General features: G+C 38.9%; 1 protein-coding gene across 3 annotated transcripts in view; it reads right to left on the bottom strand.

Annotated features, from left to right (window-relative positions):
• WDFY2 (WD repeat and FYVE domain containing 2) overlaps nucleotides 1-18,892 on the bottom strand; it is a 206,353-nt gene that overhangs the window by 92,623 nt on the left and 94,838 nt on the right. For all 3 annotated transcript variants that reach the window (XR_006679435.1, XM_045283770.1, XM_004704266.2), the window contains exon 3: nucleotides 2,763-2,836. Coding sequence is in view for 2 of the 3 variants with exons in the window: in XM_045283770.1 (XP_045139705.1) it covers nucleotides 2,763-2,836 (74 nt within the window). In the remaining variant the exon portion in view is untranslated. The remainder of the gene's footprint in view (nucleotides 1-2,762; nucleotides 2,837-18,892) is intronic.

The raw sequence follows: 18,892 nt of genomic DNA on the forward strand, positions 1-18,892 counted from the left end.
TCCCTACCGTTGGTTTTGAACCATTTGTTGTTCCCTATCCCTAGGTTGACCAACCCTCCTCCCTTCCTCTACCTCCTGCACTCCCATGTCCCTCCGGGGCCATCGGTCCCTTTATTTTCTTCATATATATATATTCGTTTTATTCTTTTGATGAAGTCTTTAAATGTGTGCACGTGTTTTATGTGCAGTTGATCCCAGTCATCCAGTTGGTTTCCAATGTGCGTGCTTCCTTTCTGACACTTGGCAGTCCACGGATGCCCTGCAAGCGGGCCCTGCAGTTTTCTCATTGATGATCCTGATAGCTCTGGGGTTTACATTCGGTGTTTAACCCACTGTTCCTTTCTGTGCATGGGGAGAGACATGGGTCCTGTTCTTTTGCATAAGGAGATCCGATTTTCCAACACCATTTGGTGAAGAGGCTGTCCCTATCTCAATTGATAGCTTTTTATCAAAAATTGGCCTTTTATCAAAGATCAGCCACCTGTGGGTGGATGCATTCATATCCGGGTGTTCTACTCTGTTCCTTTGGCTTATTATGTCCATCACTGGACCAGTACCGGCTGTTTTGACTACTGTGGCTAAGGAGTAGGTTTTGAGGTAAGGTCGTGTCAGGCATCTCACCTGGCTTTAATTTTTAAGAAGTCTTTGCTTATCCTGAGTCTTTTCTCTCTCCATATAAAGCTGGCCATCAGTTTTTTCATTTCTTTAAACAATGAAGTAGGGGTTGGATCAGGATTGTGTTGTATCTATAGATTGCTTTACAGAAAGTGTATCCAACAACTCAGGGTCCCTCCATCTTTTTCAGAAGAGAAGGGTCCAATAGGTTTGCTACCAATACTGTACTGACACCCAGAAAAGCTCATGAGCCCGCTTCTGAATTTCTGTTCTGGTTTACTGGAAGCTTCATTGACTGAAGGATAGTGGCTAGGATGGTTTCTCCTATGACGGCTAAAATAATTTGTTTAACTTTCTCATGTTCAAAGCCAAGTTTATCAGAAACTCTTATACTATCTACATTGACATCAAAAGCTCCAACTTCAACTCATGTCATATCCACTTTTAAGGAACTATTCATTAAATAATTAACTCTCCTTTTTCTTGTAAAAATAAATTTATTCCCATTACCCTCCTTTGTTAAGTGGCTCTCCATAAAGCAGACAGTGATCTATATAGTAAATATCTCTTCTGTTTTCCTAAGAAAGAAGTTATATTACAGACCTAGCAAATGTTCTAGGTGTTACAGAATTTCCATAAATATTTGTTACTTAGCTGATTTATAGACAAGAATATTGCTATAATTTCCTTAGTGGTTTCCAGATTGATGTTTTGCTTAATCAAATGGAAAATTCCAGGCCCCCTGTAAACATCTATAGGAGCCAAGGCAAGAATACAAATGGAGGTCTTCATCCCATGTCTAAATATTTATGTTATAAATCAAGTCAGCAAACAAATAAAATATGGTTTCTCCTCTAGTCCTGACAAAACTGAAAAGCCAAGTTCAAATTTGGAATTCTTAAACTCGCACATAGTAATGTGGTGAAATGAGGACCGTCTAAGTCATCCCTTCTCTTCCCATTTTCCAGATCCTTCCCAGCTTCCTCAAACCACTGTCCCTTAGCCATCTGTCAGGCCTCCAGTACTGGTGGCCTAGGCCATGCTACTAAGGAGAAATCCAGGTAAAGGACCCTTGCAGCAGGCTCGGAGCTGTTTGGGGACAGGGAATTCTAGAATGCCGGTACCCAGGGTATAGACGGTCGAGAGGGAAGGAATAGTGTATATATGTCTCCTTAGCCCCTCAGATTCTTCACTCTATGGAGAAGTGTGGTCACATTAACTAAACAAACAAAATCATTAAAATGTTACTGTTGATTTGATTTCAACCCTATAAGGCAAAGTAGAACTGCCTAAGAGTCCTACGACTGCAATTTTTACATAAGTGAATTTCCAAATCTTTCCTCTGAGGACCAGCTGGTAGGTTCTAATTGCCAACATTTTGGCACCACCCAGGCTCCCGTAGGAGCTCCTGTAGTATGGTGAAACCTAAACCATGAGTTCCACAGCAGGGTCCCTCCCACCAGGATTAAAATCAGTACTAGATAATTTTACCAAACAGAGAATTTATCAGATTGATCTTGTTACTGTTTAATATAATAGTTAAAAATAATATCTAGAATTCTAATCACTTATCACTTCAGTTTTCTCAAACTCTATAATCAAAAGGTTTAATACTTCCCTGGACCTATCCTACAGATTACATCTAGAGTCTGTGCTTTACAAAAACATACAAAAGTACAGGATTCTAGTCACATGCTACAAGAGTTGAAAATGCAAAGAGAAGCAGAAACAGGAGGAGAATATGAAATATCAAAGACAAGATCAGACATGCAGATGGACGAGAAGTCAGTTGCTTATATGAAAAAGCTTACAATGCCACGATTAGCCAGCTGATCAAAGTCACTAACATCTTGCTCTCACAAGAGCAGATTCCTACAGTTCCCCTGACTTACCTACACTCCTGGCCTAGCCACAGTGCTCAAGCTAAATCAAGCTGAACCTATCTTGCCAGCTTTGAAGACAATTATGACATTCTCCCTACCCAGAATCCTTCACCATAACTTGCTGCGCTGCAGTTTCCACATTACTTAGCAAGAATTAATCAGCTCATTTAAAAATAACTAATAAATAATTCTCATCACAATGCATATATGTATTTCACAAGATGGTAAGTCTTTCAAGTGGGAATCTTATTTATGTGTACTTACTGAGATTGTACCATTGTCTAGACCTATGGACAGTCTTCTGGTTTCCGGGTTAAAAGACATGCATGAACATGGAGCTGAAAGAAATGAACATGTTGATGAAATTAACAGAGTATGTCTAACTAGCTAACAGTGCATGGCTATTTCCCAAAAATGTTCATTAAAGTCCCATATCATAAAAATAAAACAACAATATTACAGCCACCCTCTAATTTTTCAGTTATCCTTTTAACAAATAGAATAAACAAGATATTCTCCAGTCGGATCAGTTCCAAGGGGCATAGTCTCTGCTGTTTTGTCATCATCAAGTCTAAATTAGTTTGCCTAAATAAACAACACTTTTTCTTCATAATCTGTCACCAATCTTTCTCTTCTGTTCAGGCCCTGTTTTTAAAAGAAATAGCTTATTCATTCTGAACTAAAAATAAAAAGGTATTTTTACAGCGCTGCCACCATCTCCAGCCCCAACCCCCACCCCAACCAATACACATACTAGAGTACACTCCCCCACCCCCACCCCACCCCGCCGATTTAATACTGAGAGTTGATTTAGAGCATGTAGCCCAAAAGGAGTCTTTTACTCAAGGTATTCATGGGAATACCTGTTGGAGGCTGTTGATTGAAAATAACTGAGGATTTGTGTCAATCTAAAGGAGAACCAACTAGATCAGTGACGAGGCACTACAGGAAGCGATCCAGTGAGTCACACAGGCGTTCCTAGGTTGGCACTCCTCATCCACAGTGCTGAGTGCTGCAGCGTGTCTGCACTGAAGCACAATCAGTGTGGCTGGCAGCCGCGTGTCCTCAGTAAGTGCCGACGAAGCAGCCAGCGTCTGAGTCTACCTTCTCTATCTACATTGCTCCTAAAGAGTCCAAAACCTTAAAGTATTTAAATGTCTGGACCCATCTTCACAGTAAACCTGTAAAATCATTCATGTACAGCAGGACATATTTTTATTTCTACTTATCACAGTTATGATTAGATGACTCACTCAAGGTGCCACAAGGAAAAAACACGAGCAATTTCAAAACCTTAATTCAAATACAGTTCCATTTTCGACAACTAAGATTTTCTGTGAACTATAAACAAACTTCAAGTGCTACTAACAAGGCCACTTCATAAACATAACACTTTGTAACCATGTTTCATTCTCTATCAAACAGTGCTGAAAAACAAGCAGTAGACTGACTTTTTCCTATGTACAAAAACAACTTTAAGAAAACAAACAACTTTCATTAGAATAGCACAGTATCTTCCTTCTATTTAAATACAAAATAAAATTAGATTCTCAAAATCACACTGCTGGGGGTGGGGGTCGGGGTTGTTGGGGAGAAGCAACTAAAACGGTATTTACCACACTGTTCCAAGAAAATCAATCTTACTTTTGTTCTTGGCCTATAAATTACGTTCACACAATTTCTAGAGATGCTAAAATCTTCTATCTTAGAATCCCATAAAATATGTGTAGAATTAACTCTATTTTATGGACAAATATCATGATAGCTGAAAATAGCAGAAGAAAAATAATAGGTATATTGTGATCACACACATAAAAGTATGCAGGTTAAAGTTAATAGTTTGTACCACTAGGTGTTTTGGTGATAATATTATGAACTACAGTTGGTATTATTTCTTTACCGTTGTCTTTCATCTTATTATTGTGCTATTTCTGTTAAAATTAATGTTAAATATCCAATTAAAATATATAAAGCAAAACTTAACTGTTGCCTAAAAGATTATAGACTAGTGAATAACAGTCTACCTGACCACCTATAAAAGCATTTTCTCTGAAATTCCTATCTAGTTAAGGAATCATTCAAAGTCCCACTGATTTCTGAATGTGATTTTAGAACCTTTTAGAACCCTGCATTCCAGTGGTGATCATTCTGATGCACGGTGACCCCATGTGTATAAGTGAACAACGGTGCTCTACGGGGTTTTCAACAGCTGGGTGTTTTTTGAAGCAGGCATCTCTGGGTGGTCTTGAATCTCCAATCCTTCAGTTAGCGCTGAGAACATTAACGGTTTCCTCCACTTTGGAATTCTGTGTGCTACCCTAAAATCTTAGCTACAAATGATTTTCTTTGCACATTTACTATATTTGTTATTGTATCAAGCTACCTGCCCTCACTGGCCCTCTATTTCACCAAACACCCTGATGTGTCCAAAGTTGGACAATGTTATCTTTTGATCCATAAAGTTTTCACTAGTTTAATTTTAGGAAGTGGATTACCAGGCCTTTCTTCTTATTCTATCGTAGTCTGGAAGTACTACTGAAACCTGTGTACCATGAGTGATTCTGGTGATATTTTGTGATATCTGGGGCATAGCTTTTAACATCAGAACAACATTCAAGCCAGAGCAGTACAACAAACGAACTGATGGTGGTCATTATCCATAAAGCCAAAAACAACTCACTGCATCAAGTCAATTCCTCCTTATGGCAACCCTATAGGACAGAGTACAAGTTCCCCCTTTGGTTTCTGAGACTGTAAATCTTTAAAGCATTAGGAAAGTTATATCTTTCTCCCACAGAGCAGCTGGTGGCTCTGAACCACAGACCTTTCACTAAGCAGCCCCAACATGTCCCCAACTACAGCACCAAAGTGCCTTCCATTACCCATAGGCTACCTAAATTTCCATTTTATTTGTGCTTTTAACTATTTTGCTTCCTATAACTTTGCGATTTTGACACCACTGTCCCTCCCATAGCTCTATTTTTACAACTGAGTTCAAGAATTTATTGCAGTGGCTACACAGAACTCACTGACAATACTATTTATTGTGGTGTAGAGTAAGGAAGTAGAGTAAGGAAGTCAACAGGTTATAAATGCTCAACATATGATAATTCACACAGGACAGCCACATCTCAGTTTTACCCATGCATACTCTCTGGTCTTTGGCCTCTTAGCTGAATGGCCCATTGGTCTCTGCTCTGCTAATGCAGTGTTATAAAGCTCTTTAGGGTTGCCAATAAATGTCCAGAAGGCACATCACTCCTCCATAGTCCTTAGCCTGAAGGCACTCAACTCCAGACCTCCCCCCCTCCACTGGCCAACAAACCCAGTTCCCCTAATTAAGTGCTCAGAGGCCCCTACTCCATAAGCCAGCTTCTCCTCCTGCTCTCAGCTTTATTTGCTCTGTATGCTTGGAATGTGTGCAAACAGTACAAAGGTATGTATACTGCCTGGATTAAAATCAGCAAAGGTGTGTGTCAGGGCTGAATCCTCTTACCCTACTTGTTCAATGTATATGCTCAGCAAATAATCAGAGAGCTGGATTATATGAACAAGAATGTGGCATCAAGATTGGAGGAAGGTTTAGTAACAACCTGGGACACGCAGATGAAACAACCTTACTTGCTGAAAGTGAGAACTCGAAACGCTTGCTGATGACAATTAAAGATGGCAGCCTTCAGTATGGATTACAACTGAAGGCTAAGAAGACCAAAATACTCAAAGTTGGATGAATAAAAAAATCTTTACAAATAGAGAAAAGGTTGACGTTGTCAAGGATTTTTGTCTTACTTGAATCTAAGAGACCAAAAGATGTGTTGCATTGGGTAAACCTGCTTCACAAGACCTCTCTAGAGTAATGAACATCAAGGAGGTTACTTTGAGGACTAAGGTGTACCTGACTGAAGCCATGGTATTTTAATTTGCCTCATATTAATGTGAAAATTAGACATTGGATAAGGAGACTGAAAAATAAGCAATGCATTTGAATTGTGATGCTGTTGAAAAATATTGAAAGTATCATGAACTTCTTAAAGGACAAACCAATCTCTCTTGGAAGAAGTATGGCCAGCGTGCTCTTTAGAGATAAGGATGGCAAGACCTTGTCTTCCATACTTTGGACATGTTGCCAAACATCATGCTTGGTAAAATGAAAGAAACAGCAAAAGGGAGGAAAGGCCTCAATGAGATGGCTCGATACCAAAGGTGCAACAATGGGCTCAGGCACAGGACCAATTGTGAGGATGTTGTAGGGCTGTGTGTGCAGTGTTTTGTTCTGTTGTGCAGCAGGTCACCGTGCGTCAGAACCGACTCCAGGGCACCTAAAACCAACAATCCGAAAGACAAAGGGAACTCAAGAGACTTAAGTAACAAGTCAATAATCAAATAGATTATACAGAAACCACTTGTCTGTATTTCTAATACTTTCGGCCTATAGGTTGCCTAGAAAACCATTCTCCTTGCTTTAAAGTTTGTTTGTTTTTTTCTTTTGTTTTGTTTGGTTGTGTGTGTGTGTGTGTGTGTGTGTGTGTATGTGTGTAAGAGAGACAGAAAGAGAGAGCGAGAGAGAGAGTTTAGAAACAGCATTCTCAATATACAAGGGGGTTTCAAACAGTTCTTGGAAATATTCCATTATATCTTTATTCCATTTTAGACAAAACAATTTTACGCCTTCTCATATTTCTATTTTTGGGGGGGCTCCTAATTTGTATTACTTACACCTATGATCTCTCATTTTATGACACTTTAATTTCTGTTCCTTGCTGACCAGTGTAACTTTGCTCAAATAAACTGAAGCTTCACTGAAGGTTAAGCCTTGTTTGTCACCAGATACTATTTATGAAGCTTACATATCTATATTTAGGACTTCAACTGCCTAGAACATTTTTCAAATAAATAAAACATTTCATGTACGCTAATAAAATTAACCATTTTTTATTGGTTTGTTTTCAGCCAGTACTAGTAAGATCAGCTTACACTAGTAGGCTGACACAGTAAATTCATTAACAGTTATCCTTTTTTCTCCCAGATAAGTTGAAAAACAGTGATGAAATTACAATAAATTTTGCAATGTTGTGTCAGATGAAAAATAAACAACAGTATACTAAAAATAAATTATGTAATTATTCAGATCACTACCATTTGCAACAGTACATTAACAGGGAGCTGCCACAGGATCAGGCCAGATTCATTGCTGATGTCAGATGGATACTGGCTCGAAGCAGAGACTACCATAAAGATGTTTGCTGTGTTTTACTGACTATACCCAGGAATTCAACTTCATAGATCATGGCTAGCCTTGAGAAGAGAGGAAACCCAGAACACTTCATTGTGCTCAGGTGGAACCTGCACATGAATCAAGAGACAGTTGTGCAAACAGAAGAGTGATTATTGCATGGTTTTAAATCAGGAAGTGTGTATATCAGGTTTGTATCCTCTCACTAAATGTGTTCAATCTGCATGCTGAGCAAACCATCAGAGAAGCTGGATTCTATGAAGAAGAGTGTGGCATCAGGATTGGAGGAAGGCTTATTAACAACCTGCAATATGCAGATGACACAACCTTGCTGGCTGAAAGAGAGGAGGATTTGAAGCACTTGGTGATGAAGATCAAGAACTGCAGCCTTCAGTATAGATTACTTGATGTTAAAAAACATCATTACAACTGGACTACTGTGTGACACCATGATGAATGGAAAATAGACTGAAGCATTCTGCCTTGCTTGGAATCCACATCAATTCTCATGGAAGTACAGTCAAGAGAACAAATGGCGCACTGCATAGGGAAAAGCTAGGATGTTACTTTGAAGACTCAGGTGCATTTGACCCAAGCCATGGTTTTTTCCAGTGCCTCATACACAAGTGAACGTTGGACATTGAACAAGGAACAACAAAGAAGAAACGATATAACTGAATTATGATGCTGGCATACTGAACGAATCCTAGACTGATAAAAAAACAAATCTGTTTTGGAAAAGTACGGCCAGAACGCTCCTTAGAGGCCAGGAGGTGAGACTTTGTCTCACGTCCTTTGCACATGTGCCAGGAGAGGCCAGTGCCTGGAAAAAGACATCATGCTTGGTAAAATAGAGGTGCAGCCCAAAAGAGAAAGGCCCTGGGTCAGATGGATTAACAGAGTAGCTGCAAAGAAAAACATTTGTGAGGATGGCGCAGGACCGGGCGGTATTTTGTTCTGTTGTGTGTGCCTAGGGCTGTTATTAGTCAGTGCCAACGTGATGGCCCCTAACATCAAAAACAACATCTCTTGCATGCGCTTTCCCCCAACAACTTTACTGGCATATAACTCACATGTTATACAGTTCAACAGTTCAATCACATACAATCATCACCACAATCAGTTTTAGAACATTTTCTTCATTCTGGTACGCATCATTATTAACTTCTCCTTTCCCCCCAACCTTCCCTGCCAGGCCCCCCAGGAACCATTAATCCAGTTACTGTCTCTATAAATTTACCTATCTGGATTTCATATACAGAAAATTATTTTTTAAACTATCAAGAATAACAAAGTAAACCAGGTAAAAATGTCAATCTAAAAGAAAGCAGAAAATATTAAAAACCAGAACAAATTTTAAAAGATCATAAGGGAGATCAAATGATAGGGTGCTAAATTTTAACCTAATTGCATCTGCAACAATCCACTTTCCAACAGATTATGCATGTTAGCAAGGCTGTTCAAATCCCTGGTCCATGGTCAGAGGGGATATACTAGGGACTGACTCTAGGAAAACAACATCTTTAGTTTGGATAATCTATGTTTCCCTTAATTTCTGATAAAAATCAAACTTCCTTGGGGATTTTTTTTCTTGGTAAACCTAAAAGCAAAGCCCCTTTGTGTCAAGTCAATTATAAATTATAGTGACCTGACAGGAAATAAAAAGGGCCCCATAGCGTTACCAAGGCTAAAATCTTTATGGAAGTAGCTTGTCTCTACTTTCTTCCTCAAAGTGACAGTGTGTTTGAAACTACTGACATTCTGGTTAGTAGCTGAGTGCTTTAATAACCACCGAGCAACCAAAGTTGCCTTCATCTTTGGACCTAGAGAATGAAAAGATTACATATATTTTCAGGTCAGGCGCAAGTCAGTCCTCAAAGTGGTAACCTTGCCCTTCAACACTTTAAAGAGGTCTTGTGCAGCACATTGACCCAATGCAATGTGTCGTTTGGTTTCCTGACTGCCACTTGTATGAGCATTGATTGTGTAGACAAGTCAAACAAAGTCCTTAATCGATCTTCGCTCCATTTACCATGATGCTCTCCACTGGTCCAGCTGTAAGGATTTGGAGGTCTTTTACGCTGAGTTGTAATCCATGCTGAAAGTTGCTGTCCTTGATCTTCTTCAACAAGTGTTTCAAGTCCTCCTTCCTCTCAGCAGGCAAGACTGTGTCCCCTGCACATCACAGGTTGTTAATAAGCCTGCCTCCAATGCTGATGCTGCATTTCTCCTCATATAATCCAGTGTCTCTGATTATTTGTTTCCGAAGAATTGATGCATTTGAATTATGGTGCTAGTGGAGAATATTGGAAGCAAGGCAGACTGCCAAAAGAACAAACAAATCTGTCTTGGAAGAAGTGCACAGCCAGAATAGTTCCTTAGCAGCAAGGATGCTGAGACGTCATCTCACATACTTTGGACATGTTGTCAGGAGCAACCAGTCCCTGGAGAAGGACATATACTTGGTAAAGTAGAGGGGCATCGAAGAAGAAGAAGACCCTCAACAAGATGGATTGACACAGTAGCTGTGCCAATGGGCTCAAACGTAAGAACAATTGTGAGGATGGCACAAGATGAGGTGGTATTTCATTCTGTTGTACGCAGCGTCACTATAAGTCAGAATTGACTCCTCAACACTTAAAGACAATTACATTTTCATTCTTCAAGATTCAAAGAGTAAAAACAAATTGTTTTTACATATGATTCTGGAATATATCTCTATCAATTAAAGAAGCCAACAAACGGAGAAATACACTTCACAACTAGGATCCAAGAATCATTTTAAGATAGTATAAAAAAATAATAGAATCTCCCAATTATCACATTCCTCAGTCTACTAAGAAACTCCTAGTTAAAAATGTTTTAAAAATCACCAAAACAAATAGTACCTTACAAACTAGAACTACGGGCTCATTATTTTAAGTTGTTTTCTACCACTAATCTACCCCTCTGAGCTTTTTCTCGGAAATCTGATACCCAGCAAAATAGCTGATAAAAGCATAGAAACCATCTGCATATGAAGTTAGCTATTAAAAGCCCTAAAAAACCTAACCAAATTAACATATGAAATTTACACACAAACAACTCATTTCTGTCTTGGACAAAAAGTGTAAGCTTACCTGTTGCATTAAGATTATAGTCCCCAAATGAAATATGGAAACCAACCCAGTAACTAACTGCACAAACTGGTTATTAGTGATAATAACAAGAATACTAGATCAATATCAGCTACAATGGAATGCTCCTATATTGTTAAATGCCAAGAACCTGGAAACTACAAATTTTGATATACCTAATAAACCAAATATTGTCACTAAGTTAGCAATAGAGAAAATGAAGTTTATCTGTTAGACAGCAAAGCAAAGATAATGTAAAGGACTTGTAATTGGTAGTAGCACAATATAAAAATCAAATTCTAGTTATCACATCCAGGTACAGGTTCTAACCTGCAAACTACTAAAATGCTTATTTCAGGGTGAATGTAATGTAAATAATAGACTACACTGAAACTTCACCTCTTCATTCTATTTTACTAATGTTGTCTGAGCACATAAGAGCACATATCTGTACACATCTGAGCACATTACCTGTGACAGTTAGGTTTATGTCAACTTGTGGAGAATGTTTCTCCTCTTTATTTTCTGATGGCCTGCATCCTGGGTCTGACTTCCTGGTACCTAGGCTGGCAGTCAACCACGTGGCTTGGTGGCCCTGAGAACTACCAGTGGTCTGCCATGTTGCCTGCCGACCCAGAGAGCCATCAGAGCCTAACATCTGACCTGCTGATGCACCTCTACATCCACCTGCTTCATCCTGCTTCCCCAGTCTTGGTAGTTGTACAAGTCCAGAAGCACCTCCAGTCTAGCGCCTGACTCATGGAGGTGAGCCAGACTGGGCTTGCCTACTCTGTGGCTGTATAGGCTGCTCTCCTGACATAAAGTTCTTTCTTATACATATATGTGTCATCTTCTAATATATATGTAAGTGGATTCTCTAGGGAGCTTACCCTAGCACAGTATTAAAACTGAGTGTCAAAACTGAGGGGCCCAACCAAAATTTCATATTGGGTAAATTCATCCCATGAGGTCAAGGTAAAAGGCTAGAAAAAAAAAAAAAAAAGGTTGTCTCATGGCTGTGGCAGGTGTGCCTGCTAATTTATAACTACCTTTAGGGGGGAAAATGTCTTCTATTTTAATTATGTTTATTTCACTGCTTTGGGGAAACTTTCATAAACACTCAAGAGCTAAACTAAATTCCAACTTCCAGCCCTGGCAGTCAATGGAGGCTTCCCAATTCCAACTTATTCCTGGTTCTAAAATTCTAGATCCTTTCACCGCCTATTCACTACAGCTTTGGTAGCCAAATGGATTTATCTGTTCTCCATATGCAAGGGAGAAAGTTGGCAATAGAAGCTTAAACCTGATACCTAATACTGAGAGAAGGAAAAATCTCAACACACCTGCCACACTACTTTATTCTAGTCCTCTTTTCCTTTTTCTTACATCATGATGGCAAACCTAGTATCACAGTAAAATAAATCTAAATTAAATTAACCATGAAAACAGGCATTTCTATGCTTTTCATCTGCAGTTTTTCCTTTTTACTAGTGTGATGCAAATGTGGTGGTTAAGACTGTATTATTAGAAGTCTGGAACAACAACAACAACCAAAAAAAACCCCACATTTCTATGGCTACACCTAAATCCTCAACTCTGTACTCTCAGAAAGGCTACTCTCTAGTTTCTAAGATCGGGCAGGGTGCCAACTGGGTAGATTATGAACTGATACTTTCATAAGTAATTAGTAGTTATCTCATGAGATGAAGAGGGCCTTGCATGGTAGAAGCATCTTATTAATGTTTATTCACTTAGAGGTTGGTAATTCAAGCCTACTCAGCGACTCCCTTCCAGTCTAGTGATCCGCTTTCTCAACGATTACAGTAAAAAAAAAAGCAAACAAAATAACGATGGCGCACAGTTCTGTTCTGTAAACATGGGATGTCCATGAATTGGACCTGAACTGAAAAGCAATGAGACTTTGTGGTTGTTTTGTTGCTTCTTTCTTTTTTGGAGGGGGGGGGTTGTTATGCAAGATACCAAGTTCATGGATGACACATGGTTGCTAACAAAAATAATGGCAGTTCAAGTCCATCTAAAGGTGCCTAAAAGATGTCCCAACAAATCAGCCACTGACTATACTGTGGCGCTGGAGCACAGTTCACAACAGTCGAAAGATGGACACCAAAGTGCTCATGATGATTACTAGATATGCAAAATGAGGTACCTGTACAAAGGTAAACACTATGCGGTCACAAAGAAACGAGTCCTTGAGACACCTTGGACTGTGGATAAATCTGGAGGGCATTACGCTAAGTGAAATAAGTCAACCATTAAAAGACATATTTTATAATGTTTCTAAAATGATGAAAACAGGTATACAAGGGGAAGCTCCCACTACCATGACTCGAATTCGATCTTGAAAGTCTGGCTAAACCAGAGGATGTACACTGGTACAGATAGGTACTGAAAATACAGGGAATCCAGGACGGATGAGCCCTATAGGACCAGTGGTGTGAGTGGCGAAACAGGGAGGGTAAAGGGAGAATGGGTAGGAAAGAGGGAACCGATTACAAGGAACTGTGTGTGACCTCCTCCCTGGGGGACAGACAACAGAAAAGTGGGTCAAGGGAGACATCGGACAGGGCAAGATATGACAAAATACCAATTTATAAACTATCAAGGGCTCATGAGGGAGGGGGGAGCGGGGAGGGAGGGGAAAAATGAGGACCTAATGTCGGGAGTTTAAGTGGAGAGAAAATGTTTTGAGAATGATATACAAATGCACTTTACACAATTGATGTGTGTATGGATTGCGATAACAGTTGTATGAGCCCCTAATAAAATGTTTTTAAAAAAATTAGTTGAAAATGGAATTAAAGGTAATAAAAATTTCCCGTAAGCTTTTTGTAATACCCCACACCCATCCACCCTTGTATACAGAGAACAACATTCACTGGTGGTTACTAGGGATGTGGGGGAGAATGATTCATTCTCTAGACTAAAATGTGACAGCATCAGACCCTGTCTAATTTCCGGGAAAAGATGATAATTGCCACAAGCCCACAGCTGATTCACACGAGGTGGAGGTCAGATATACCTCCCTTCTCCAACCCCTTTAAAACGAACGAACGAACAATTCTGACACCTGTTGTACATCCTTGTACTTTCTTTTGCTGTGTTCAATAATTTATTACAAGGGCCACACAGATCATATTCATGATTATGGGGTTTGTTAAGGAAGTAACAATGTACAATTCAGGATCAGTGTCAATGTGGCAGTAACAATTCAGGAGACAAGATAAATTGCATCCAACAACCAAGATGTGTCACTCAACTCCTTCTAGACCATCGCCACAGGCAAGCCATAATCCAGCCTCTACTGATGGCCTTGGCCAGCCAACCAAACGCTACAGACCTTCAGCTTTGTTGACAGGTGACGAGAGTCACCTCATCCAGCAAGAACGCATCCATCCTCGAGGCCTAAGCCACTCAGATTTCTCATTCCATGCTCACTGTGACTCTCGACCAAGCTCATGTTGCTGCCGTCTGGTGCAACTCCTCCAATGGTACAGCTTTCTTTTGGTCTCTTGGTAAACAAGGAAGAGGGTCTCACTCAGGGACCCTATTTCTAAAGGATGTTCTCTGCTCCTGGCTCTTCTTCTGGATAGTAGTTAAGTCTTCCAAAACCTCTACGAAATTTATCTTTTAGCCTAGCATGATGTTGGTCCACAGAAAATCTATTTACTTAGCTGTTATCCATATTTGCATATTACTAGTCAATCCCTTTCCAAAAGTGGAGCCCTGCAAACCATCTTGGCAAAACAATAAGCCCAGGACCAGAAAGATCATATATAAAGAAAAGCCCATTGCCATGCAAGTCTGTAGTTACTTCTTATTTTTGAGGATGAGAAAAGAAGCACTGAATGTAGATGCAGTACACAAAGCTTGGCCAACGTAACCTCTGCGCGCGCGCGCACACACACGTTTCAGTAAGTAAAAAAGTATTGTTACTTTTTTTAAAAGGGGGATATTGTTACTAGGGTTCCAGCTTACACGTGCACTGATTTATTGCAAATTTTAAAAGTTTAATCATGTCTCTGCGATCAGTAGATTAATGCATTTAAGTTTTCTCCTTAGTAAACGTATCTTGTTGGGGTTCCTTCAACTGAAAACTCCGATCAAAACAGTGGCTTTCCTGGGGCCCCTCTGGGCCAGTTCATTTGAAGGGAGCCAGGTCCACGCAGAAGTTCCTAGGACTGGTTTTTATTTTGAGATTCCAAAGGGGCAATCTTGATAGATCTTCCCAAGGACCCGGGATTATCACAAGGGCTTATTAAGAAAAAGGTTACAGAAAAATGGAGAACTGCATGAGTAACAAGAAGGCTATGAAAGTTGCACGAACACATTTTTTTCTAATCATGACATTGCACCTGTTCATTCTTTGAAAGTAGTATGCCGTTCAATCAGAATTTGGTTGGGAAATCTTACCCCACCCACCTTATAGACTTTTTTTTGTTCACCAAATCAAAAAACATCTAAAAGGAAGCAAATTTGGGTCTCTCAAGGATACCATAACTATTGTTTTGGTGTGCATAATTCAGAGCGTGCAAAAATTTCAGGGAATGTTTAGAGATGAAAAAACCATCTTTAAAATGTATAGACCTTGATGGAAGATATGGCAAAAAAAAAGTAGCTTCACGTGTTTATATTTTTGCTTACTAATGTTTCTATGATGTTGTCTGTCATTTGCCAATCAGTTTGTCATACTGTGGTGGTTTGCATGTTGCTGTGATGTTAGAAGCTGTGTGACCTGTATTTAAAATACAAACAAATGAACAGGGTTCTGTGGAACTTCCAGAAAAGACCACTAAGAAGGAATAGGTTGTCCAATTATATGGGATTAGCTACTCAAAATCTTATGAAAAGCAACAGAAAATTGCCAACTATAATGCAAGAAGATGAGCAACTTAGGTTGGAAGGCATTCAAAATACAACTTAGCAGGAGCGGCCTTCTCAAAGTATAGTCGGTTATATACTTTGAGAAGGCAGTCAGTTATACAAATGATGTGGGTAAAGATTTCAGGACTTTTATTTGTTGATGGAGCATGACTCAAAATGAGAAGAAACTGGTCCAAACATCAATTAATAACAGGAATTTGAAATGTATGAAGTATGACTCTAAGAAAAGTAGAGGGTAAAAAAAGTAGAGGTTGTCAAAAATGAAATGGGACACATAAAGATTGATGTCCTAAGGTTAGTGAGCTGAAATGGATTAGTATTGGCCATTCTGAATCAGACAATCATATAGTTTACTATACTGGGAATGACAAATTCAAGAGGATTGTATTTTTCATCATTAAAACCATTTCAAGATCAATACTGAAGTACAAAATGCTATCTGTGATAGAATAATATCTATATGCCTAGGAGGAAGAGTCCAGTTACTACAACTACTATTCAAACTTATGCACCAACTATTAAAGCTCGTGATGAAGAAATTGAAGAATTCTACCATTTTCTTCAGTCTAAAATTGATCAAACATGCAATCAAATTCAGTGATAATTACTGGCAATTAGAATGTAAAACTTAAAAATAAAGAGAAAGGAACAGAAGTTGGAAAATATGACCTTGGTGATAGACACAAAGCTAGAGATCACAGAACAGAATTAAGAAAGCCCAACGACTTCTTCATCACAAATACCTTTGATCAACAACATCAACAGCGACTGCACACATGGACCTCACCAATAAACATTAACGACAAAAGACCTGACCCGCTGTAGGAGAGCATCAAGACCAGCATACATATAGAAAGCAAAAGGTCATTAAAAAGACAAGCGGACATCAGAATAGACTCTGAAACATGCTCTTGAATGTAGAATAAGTAAAACAAGTAGAAGAAATGATAAAGAAGAGCTAGACAGACAATTTCAAAAGGGAGCTTGAAAAGACAAACTAAAGTATAATAACGAAAAACTGCAAAGACTTGGAGTTGAAGAGCCAAGAGGATACTGAGAACATCTCAGGAAGCTGCCAGAAATTCAAGCCAGATTCAGAAGAGAACCAAGAATAAAGGATTGTATTGCTTAGGTCAAATGACTCAGTTAAAAGCTCAGAATTGCCAAAAAGATGGTTTGTGTTTAAATGGCTTTGATCATGTGGACCATAACAAACTATGGATCACACTGAGACTAATGGGAATGCCAAAACATTTCACTGAACTCATGTACATAGACCAGGAAGCAGTTGTTCAGTTAGAATAAGGGGCTACTCTGTGGCTTAAAATCAGGAAATGTGTGCATCTGGGTTTATATATTTTCAGCCTACCTATTCAATCTGTAAATGATCTGAACAAATAATTTGAGAAGCTGGACTAAAAGAAAAAGAATATAACACCAGGATTGGAGAAAGTCTTATTAACAAAGTTGATGACACAACTTCGCTTGCTGAGAGGAAGGAAGACGTGAAGCACTTGCTGATGAAAGACAAGAACTGCAGCTATCAGTATGGATCACAACCCAATATAAACAAAAATCTTCACAACTAAGCCAGTAGACAATGTAATAAATGGAGAAAAGTTTCAAGCTGTCATGGATTTCATTCATAATCAATGCTCATAGAAGCAGCAGCCAAGAAAGCAAAGACATGTGTTGCATTGGGCAAATCTATGGCACAATCTTAATTAAGCATTTAAGAAGAAACTTTGAGGACTAAGGTGTGCCTGCCCCAAGTCATGATATTTTCTATTGCTTCAGGTGCATGTGACAGTTGGGCACTGAATAAGAAGACTGATGAAGAAGTGAGTGTTAGAGGAGAATACTGAAAGCATCAGGACGGCCTGAAGACCAAACAGATCTTGAAAGAAGACAGCCAGTATGCTTGATAAAGAGGTAGATCCTCAACAAAACAGACTGGCACCATGGGCTTAAACGTAACAAGTGTGAGGATGGCACACCAGACCAAGTTTTATCCTGTTGTACACAGTGCTACCATGAGTCGGAACCAACTTAACAGCACTTAACAACAATAACATGATGTAGTCATAATTTCTGACAAATCTGTGTATGTGTTTGTATGGATATTTGTAACTGTACATACATATATATGTGCAATAAGTATCCACTTACTATATGCATATAGTTACATAAATAAATAAATATATGGTCACATAAACTGATACTTCTTATATATAACCAATCACTACATGGGGTGAGTTTTCTTTCATTGGTTTAAAAACTTAGAATAATAGTCTTCTGGAATAACTGAGTCTTGTGGAATAATAAAGTTCATGAAGCTATTGTCTAGATCCGAGTTTGATGTACAGTATCCACAGTCTTAGAAGTTTGTAAGCAGCCATCTAAGAGACCAATATTAGTCTATGCTAAATTAGAGCCAAAGAGAAAGAAGGAAATCCAAGATTCAGAAAATTAACCAGGTTAAAATTATAAAGCACTCTGATCAAGGCCATAATAGATAAATCCTGAGATAAAGGGAGAAAATGTGGAACAGAACTCTAAATGTTTTTTAAGTCCCAGATTTACGAGACCCAGTGAGGCTAGAAGAATTCCCAAGAGTATTGCACTGATATTCTCTTTAAGCCTTTCACCAAAACTATTCCAAATTACCTTTGTGCTAAATTGTAGGTTACTCATAAAGTAATTAATAACACCCTTGAGGACTACACTCTAAAAATCATCTATATGAGACCAGATAGATGTTTTTTGTGAGATTGGTTAATGAGAAGGGGACAGCTAGGATGGAAATAATAAAATGGTGACATAATGTGAAAATTATAACAGAACAATACATGCAGAAATTGTTGAATGGGAACATATCTTATGCATATTTCCACCAAAAATACAATAAAGCATTATATAAAGAACAAAAGCCTTTGTGCAGCAAAGAACTTTAGCAAATAACAGACTGTGAGTAAATTTGGGGATATAAGGATTTAATATCCAGAATGTATACAAAACTCAATATCCAGAATGTATACAAAAATTTAGAGGTGTTAACAAACCCAGGGCCAAGGGAACAACAAGCAATCCAAATTGGTGGAGAGGTGGGTGTGGGAGATCTGGTAGGGCATGATCAAGGGGAA

The sequence above is a fragment of the Echinops telfairi genome, unplaced genomic scaffold (genome assembly GCF_000313985.2).
Source record: "Echinops telfairi isolate 266 unplaced genomic scaffold, ASM31398v2 ScPeMD7_7467;HRSCAF=8505_0, whole genome shotgun sequence".
NCBI lineage: Eukaryota > Metazoa > Chordata > Mammalia > Afrosoricida > Tenrecidae > Echinops > Echinops telfairi.